General features: G+C 34.2%; 1 protein-coding gene across 1 annotated transcript in view; it reads left to right on the top strand.

Moving 5' to 3' along the window:
• The window catches only part of LOC117110806 (methionine aminopeptidase 1D, mitochondrial-like), an 11,264-nt gene extending 7,394 nt beyond the window's left edge, over positions 1-3,870 (top strand). Inside the window, exon 7 of the mRNA XM_033253630.1 lies at positions 3,028-3,870. Coding sequence (XP_033109521.1) covers positions 3,028-3,193 — 166 coding nt within the window. The 3' untranslated portion in view covers positions 3,194-3,870. The remainder of the gene's footprint in view (positions 1-3,027) is intronic.
• The last annotated feature ends 4,105 nt before the right edge of the window (positions 3,871-7,975 follow it).

Genomic DNA, 7,975 nt, shown 5'->3' with positions numbered 1-7,975 from the left:
CTCTCTATAAATGAAATGGTAAAGGGGTTCCTTTTCTATTTCATTTTACTTAGTTATAATGTATATGATTTATTGATTATGTTTTGTAAGATATTTTAACCATTTAGACTGTCTATTAAAACATGCAAAATCAACAATGCTAGCTGAAAAATCAAAAGTAAAATTGTTCATTTAAAATACAATAATCATATAAGTTCAATTCGAACAATTCACAGATTTAAAAGTTTTCATGATGCACTGTTAATTTTACTACTGTTAACACGTACCGTACATTATTTAAAACAGAAAACTATTCCACTCCACATAGGCCTATATTACTGCTAGTTTAACGAACGCCGTTTGTGTGAACACTTTGGAATTTTAATCCGTGGACTAGCTTACGCCTGGCGTAAGCCACGCCAGTCTTACGCCGTGTGTGTGAACACAGCCTATGCCTATTTCCACTGACCACTATAATACTTTGTATACAATCAAATGTTAATTGGTCTGAAAATGAAATCTATGATGTATACTGATATTTAATGCTTATCGCAATGCCTGCTACTACACATGAAGCTTAAATGCAAGCATTTAAAGGTACAGTTATATACACCTACTGTATACTGTCTAGTAAAATGGGGAAAATCTCACAAAAAGAAATCATGTAGTTTTAATTGTGCCTGGCTCTGTTGAATAGTTGAAGGTCAATATGTATAAAGTAATCTATATTTTATAGCTTTATCAACCAGGGGTCATGCTGTTAACCTGCTCGTTGGTGACCTGATATAACTATTCCAGTCAACTGATAACAGCGACTAGAATTCTTTATATGCAAGTATTCACTAAAGGAAGCTACATTAAGACCTGTGTAGCTCCTGTGATTATGCATTCAAATTAAAGAACAGCACCTGTGGGGGGTAGGTGGGGCGATGGCGGGGAGGCATTTTCCCCTCCCCATCGGGGAGAAAAAAAAATTGCATGTAATTTTTACTTATTAGTAGACTATAGAATCGATTAATTAAGCCTTTGAAACCCCTAAATTGTCATAATTTCCGGGGAATTTCGCCCCCAGATCACTTTCGAGAGATTTTTAGTGAAACCTGACCACACCCACTTACCCTTTTATCGGCAGGGTTGTCGGGAATACCTAGTTCCCAGGGTGCTCAAATAACAGGACCCTTGTGGGTATCTAGGGGAATTGTGAACTGTTCAGAATCAAAAGTGAATCTTAATTGGATGGTCTTTCAAGCAGTAAGAGAATTTAACATTCACTGTCTGATGAATATACGATTGTTATAAATGAAAAGATCCTAATTCTGATTTGCTAATTGCTTATATGATATATTTCATAACCTATATCCCACTTTGATTATAGAGATAGAAAGCAGGCTATGTTTAGTTGGAATATTTTCTGTGTATATGAACATAGATTTATATCTCCATAAACATAAATAATGATGAAACAAGATGAGACTGAGCTAATCTTAAGGGAATACTAATTATTAGTACAATATTATTGCTTGATTGATGGATGAATATTGTGATTATAGGATACCTGCATTGTGTACGCTCACCAGTTATGTGTCTTGCTCCAGGCTACAGTAGTTACAAACTAATGAAGGACCAGACTGAACAAATTTACTGAAATCCTGGAGATTGTATTTCCAATCAATACTGAGTTAACAAATTTGACGCAACGTCAATTGACCTAAATTTTGTTATTATTGTTTTACTGCAATTAAGTACATTATCTATATGATGTCAGCTGCAATGTCTTATTATAGATTCTTACTCCAACCTCTTGTGTAACTGCCATTCCAACCCCTCAGTGCTGATATAACTGACTATAGCAACAGTAAATGCCATGTGACCTAAATTGACCAACAATATAAACGTTCAAGTTTTGTTACTAGGCAACATTATTATTGGAAGCTCCTCCCACTTTCTGAATGACATTTTTATACATCTGGCAGAAATTAGCTTGTATTTACTTTTACTTCTCTGTCAATATGTTTTGGTGTGAAATGTTTAAACCTGTATGGTGCAAATATCTCAGAATGCCTGTCAAATTCAAGGCATGACAAATTTGAAAGACCACGTTGTGGCTTATTCATCAACTAACGTCATAATATATTTCTGGTTTTGAGTTTTCTTCCAATAATTGTTTAGTGCATGTTGGAAATGGTAAAATTTATTTAAACGACTGTCTGAGATGTCGCTTCACGAATAATAAATCAGATGAACAATCAGACACAGATTCAAAGGGGCCATTCTAAATTTTGAAATTAAAAAAACAAAATGGAGGAAAAATGAAAGTTTGATTCAAATTTAAGTTTGAGAGTTCCATTTCTGGCCATCTCAAGCCACCTCTTTTTTAAATTCTTGGATCTGCCACTGAAAATAATCTTAATAATACTTAATAATGATATCAGTTTAATAAAAAAGGTAGAATAGTCGTATATAATACCTCATTGATCATATATAGTGACAAGGCCTCAAAGTACTCTACATTATTTCCTGGTCATTAGAACAAACAGTTTGGACTCACTATGGAAGTACTATATTTAATAATGTTATTGATATTGTTATTGCTAAATTATTCCATAATGTTGTAGTTTTTATTATTTCTTAGTATTGATATTGTTACTGATAATGTGATTATTATTTTTATTGTTGTTATTATTGCTATTGTTATTAGGAGGTTTCGCAAACTTACGAAAACATTAATGAATACGGCTACGTCATCAGATGTTTAGACAATCTATCCCCTACTGTAGTATATGTCATAATGTAAGCAATTCATGGCTTTTACATGAATCAAGGGACATATTCAGCTCACACAGCATATTATTAAGAATGTTTTAGGCACGAATGACGATAATGAAGATGATGTATTTGTGTTCTTTAGCGTTTTATTAAGGTTGCGAAAACTACCTATTATTATAGTTATTATAGCTTTAATGCACATTTTTAATTAAGGAAAATTAAGCTTATTTTTTACTATATTTTTATATATCGCTATATTTGTTTCATTTCAATGTTTAATAGATCTGCCCAATTTGAACACACCATTCTTATAACAGACACCGGTTTGGAGGTGCTAACCAGAGATGTGAATAAGGAAATCAACATAGAAGATGGTGAGAATGATGGAACCATAGAAACATTGGAGGTGGAGAAAGCACAAAAATGCGACAGCTGGCAATTCAAATGAGTTGAACGACCCTTGCAAAAGCATTTACTATAAAAACAAAATTGAATTGCATGTTTTTATATATGCTTCACTTGTTCCATTGTTGTTGAAAGCATTGTGCTCACTATGAAGTTGTTTTTTTTTTTGCTACATAAGGGCATGATGATGTGGTATCACACACATATATGGCCAAATCACAAAGTGTGAATTCACTCAATCAATCAACTCCTCCTTGTGTACTTATTTAAAATAAACTACCGTAAAACCTCATATATATTATTATTTAAAGAAATACATATAATTTTTTTCCCAGACAAATAGTGTTTCCCCTGGTGAATTGTGTTTCTGCCCCCCCCCCCTTTCCCACTGGGGCCACTTCTGGTTATATGTTACTACACCATTTTGGCTCCATTACACATAGTGGAAGCCATCAGTTTTAACTGACTGTGCTATGCTGGCTCATACACTTTGACAGCTAAGTCTCCAAGAGGGTTGGGGAGTGTAGCAGTGATGAGAATAATCCTGACGGGTTAAACCCACTGCTAGTATACTATGGCTACATTCAGACTTGCAGATAAGCCAGGCTTGAGTTAAGCCCGGCTCAACGTTAAGCCCGGCTTAACTTTGCCGGGTGTTCAGACTAGCGGGTTTAGCCAGGCGAGAATTTGCATAATAATGAATTGTAACCTGGAAACATGTTTCAAAACATTGCTCGCGAAACGTACGCTCACTCACAGCGTACATAATTGAATGCTGATTGGTCATTTCGTCACCCGAAGTCAATGCAAGAGCCCCCGCATCGATTAAAGCCCGGCTTAGAAAAGTTAAACACGGTGGCGCGCCAAGCCTAGTTACTATAGGAACACAGCCCGGCTTGAGATAAGCCACCTAGTTCAGACTGGCAGGTGGATAAACCCGGTGAGTTGAGCCGGGTTTATCCACCTAGTTTGAACTAAGCCAAAGGCTGTTCATACAGAAAATGGCTGTTATGATTTAGCTGTTAGCTGTCTGTAAACTCCGTCTGTCCTGGATTCTATTGTATTATTTTATAATAGTGAACATTATTTTGAGTGTTGGTTTGTATGCATGTGTTTGATATGTGTGCTATAGTATGAAAGCTATGAAAGGCATGTGTGAAAATGTAATTGATTATGATTGATGTAGGAGCCAGGTAGGCCAAAATATTTTATAAGTGTATGTGTGTAAAACGTATTGGTATGCACTAGCGAGTTTTACTATGGTACATAGAATGTTACATGTGGCCATAAATATGTTAGCAATAATGTACAGTACAGTACCATAAATTGTCTATTGTACTTAAATCTGTATGCTTATGGTATTATTATACAACATCAGTGATATATTGTTTACAAGTAAACAGTATATGATGGAATATAAAATTTTATAGATAAATATTGTTTATCTAAATTTTATGTGAAAGATGAAAACGTTATACGTCTTATTTAACATTATTTGTATTATCGTCATCATTATATATTCATATACTATACGATTATATGATTGTAACAGTGATGATAAAATACATATTTGTGTAAAACTGATATGCAATGCAAAACAATAATTTTATTTAACTCCCCAGTTCATGTTTTGATAATGTGAATGAATATTCACCATAAAATCAATCGTCCTCTTGATCTTTTGTGTAAATGAACAGAGCTTCAATTGGAACGAAACTGTTCATAATATACACAAAATATTATGTTATTGTGCTTTTGCCTCTGAGGAACTGTAGTGAAAAAGGCTTAATAATGCAGATTGTGTGTTTTACGCGAGAAAAGTCAGAAAATAAAAGTTGTAATAAAACTTTTTATATTACTGTATCTCCATATTTTCATGTAGTTTTTTTTTTTTTTGCATCCTTTCACTTTTTTTTTTTTTTTTGGCGTCATTTCAATTTTGCTAAAAACGTAGTTTTGAAATATTGCTACTGCCTTATTTGATGACTGGCTTATCATCCATTGATTCTGTTGAAATACAAACATCCTACTTCACTTGTTATACATCATGTGATCAACTCTAATTGTAATACCTAATACAGCAGTAGACATGCAATTGTTATTCAAAAGGTCTTTTATGATTAACAACAGCAGACACACGAACGTGTATAAGGTGACACAACGTTATTGACGCCAACTTTCACCCTCAAACAGGACAATATACAATATAAACCATTTCAGACAAATATACTAAAACAGGCATTTAAAAACGGCTTCTTCCTACAACAAACAATTAATGAAATTTATATCTAAAGTGATATTATTGTTTGGATAAAAATATTGTAGAAGCGGTTGGCGCAACTCTCAACCTTGAGGTCGGGGGTTCGAAACCCTCGCTGTGCAAGTCGCTTGTGTCCTTAAATGTATAAATGGGTACTGGCATATGCTGGTAAGGTAAAACAGACTGCATTGTGGGAGGAGTGGTGAACCCACCACAGCTTTGCACAGTTTGGCCCAAACGCTAAAGAAAGAGAGATGGGCACTCCGGCCTACTTCAAGTTTAGTTTGGCCCAAACGCTAAAGAAAGAGAGATGGACACTCCGGCCTACTTCAAGTTTCGAACCTTTTTTAGGCCTATCTTTTTATCATTTTCCACCATGCTTTTAATCTTTTCGTTAGTTTTCAAAATTATACAACTCAACTTCTCAAAAACATCTCTCCTCTCACTGCTTGGTATGCCAAACATGAAAGTTAAAAATCGACTTCAGGCCTACCTACAGAGTATAAATAGTAAAATGAACTGCACGAAATCCACAGGTGCTAACTGAACCACGGATGATCAATATTGACCGCGCGTTGGCACGAATTGTGGTAGAAAACTAATAAACGAAAACAAATAATGTCTACTACGACCAACGCATTATTTTAATTGGAACCTGGGAGGGGTTTTTTTCCCAACTTTGTAACCGTTATATTTTGAGGCATCATTTTGAAAAAAAAAAAAATGCATATATAGGTTTTTCTTATTAGTTGCGTCTAGGTTTTAAAACGGTTCCATCGAATAAGAGTCTGTTTTTTCTTGGATCTCCAAGACGTGGTAAGACCTATTTTCATCGATACATTTTTGAGGTCCAGAGTCGAATGTGCTGGACTTCCAACGACTATATCCTTCCTTGTTTAGGTATGCTACAATTCGGCTATTGCTCTCAAACTGATTCACATTATTTATTACACAGAAAACGTATTAAAGTAACGAAACAAAGCTCAATTTACAGACAAAAAGATCTATCCCTTGGGTTGATATTTACTTTGTTTTCAAGGTTTCGGTAATAAAAATATATATTATATATATATATATATATAATAATAATAATAATAATAATAATAATAATAATAATAATAATAATAATAATAATAATAATAATAATAAAATATATATATATTGTTAACGGTTTAAATTGGCATTTAGGAGTTAAATTTTAGAAATAACGGGGAAAAATGTATAAGATTGCCTTCCGGGCATCTAGAGCCGGGCCGCCTCACCCTAATCTTGACGTGGACACCCAGTCTGAGCATGTGAAATTGTTAAACAAAAGTATAAGAAATATAAAAATCGTTTATTTCCTTCCTTTTTGTGTTGGATTTTCTGTTGCGGCGATTGTTGTCGTAAAAGCGCCACACAACGCGTGACACGGAAAGTCTTTTTTGTTCAAACTTTTGTGGTCTAAATTAACTAGCTCAGACTGCAATGTATTAGGCCTACGCTCATTATTTCTGTTTTCTTTTATTTATTTGTTATGCTAGATATATAAATAATGTAGGCCTAATTTTCATTTAGCTATTTTTCTTTTAGCCATGCATCCATTGGCCAAATACACAATAGGCCTACTGGATATCGGTTGGCTGGTGTGTCACGTGTAACGTATTGATTAAATCGGCAAATTCCAAGCACTTCATGTTATCGATTAATACAAGACAAACTTATGACATTATTTTAAAACAAAGTGTTTTGGAGCGTTTATCAACTGCAAATATTGTATTCTCTGTTCAGTACGTACTCAATATCACCATTTAAATGTTGACAATTCGTTTGACAACAACGATTGAAAACCGCATTTGAGAAAAAAAAAACACCTTTCGAACGTCACGATGAAACGCCTCTTCTTCCTCCTACTCGTGTTCATCTGCCTCGCCTGGTGTGTAAAAACCGAAGACGGAATTAAAAGAATGGCAAGTACTCAATTTAAATCAATTCTGTTGACTAATAGGTCTACACGTAGATTTCTAGGCCGGTCATATTGAAGTTTATAAGATGATTTCACAATATTACAAACAGGTTTACTATGTAATATGCTTCCTTCTGGTTTCCATAATTCCTTATCATGAAAAAATCTACAGACATTTGGTTGTGTCAAAACCTCTACAAATTTAAACTGGCAAGTTATGGTCTTTTCGACCCATAACATCACGCCTTTTCTAAAATCTAAAGAACTTTTAGTAGGTTTACTTCATTCCGTTGATCTAGTAGGCCTATTCCCTTCCGGTATCTAGTATTGAAATAGATAGATAACTCGGACTTAAGGCGAATAGCTTTTGTGCTATTGTATCCTTAACGTAATAATAATAATAATTTTTGCTTTTATTTACATAATTTTTCAGTGTAATGAAGGTGATGATTGCAGCAGGGACTGCGATTGCCCCAAGTCACATGAGTGCAAGGTTAAATCGTGTATAACCTGCATGTTTCCTTTTCCGATTAAAGGAAGATGCGAACCAGTAAGTTGTTTTTTTTAAAATTATATGTTGCACTAGCTGAATTTAATTAATTTCTGTGTAAAAAGGAACC

This window comes from Anneissia japonica, unplaced genomic scaffold (assembly GCF_011630105.1).
Source record: "Anneissia japonica isolate Jap-2015-1 unplaced genomic scaffold, ASM1163010v1 scaffold2756_len2360902_cov194, whole genome shotgun sequence".
NCBI lineage: Eukaryota > Metazoa > Echinodermata > Crinoidea > Comatulida > Comatulidae > Anneissia > Anneissia japonica.
Note: the sequence above shows the minus strand (reverse complement) of the source record. Positions and strands in the feature narration are given on the sequence as shown.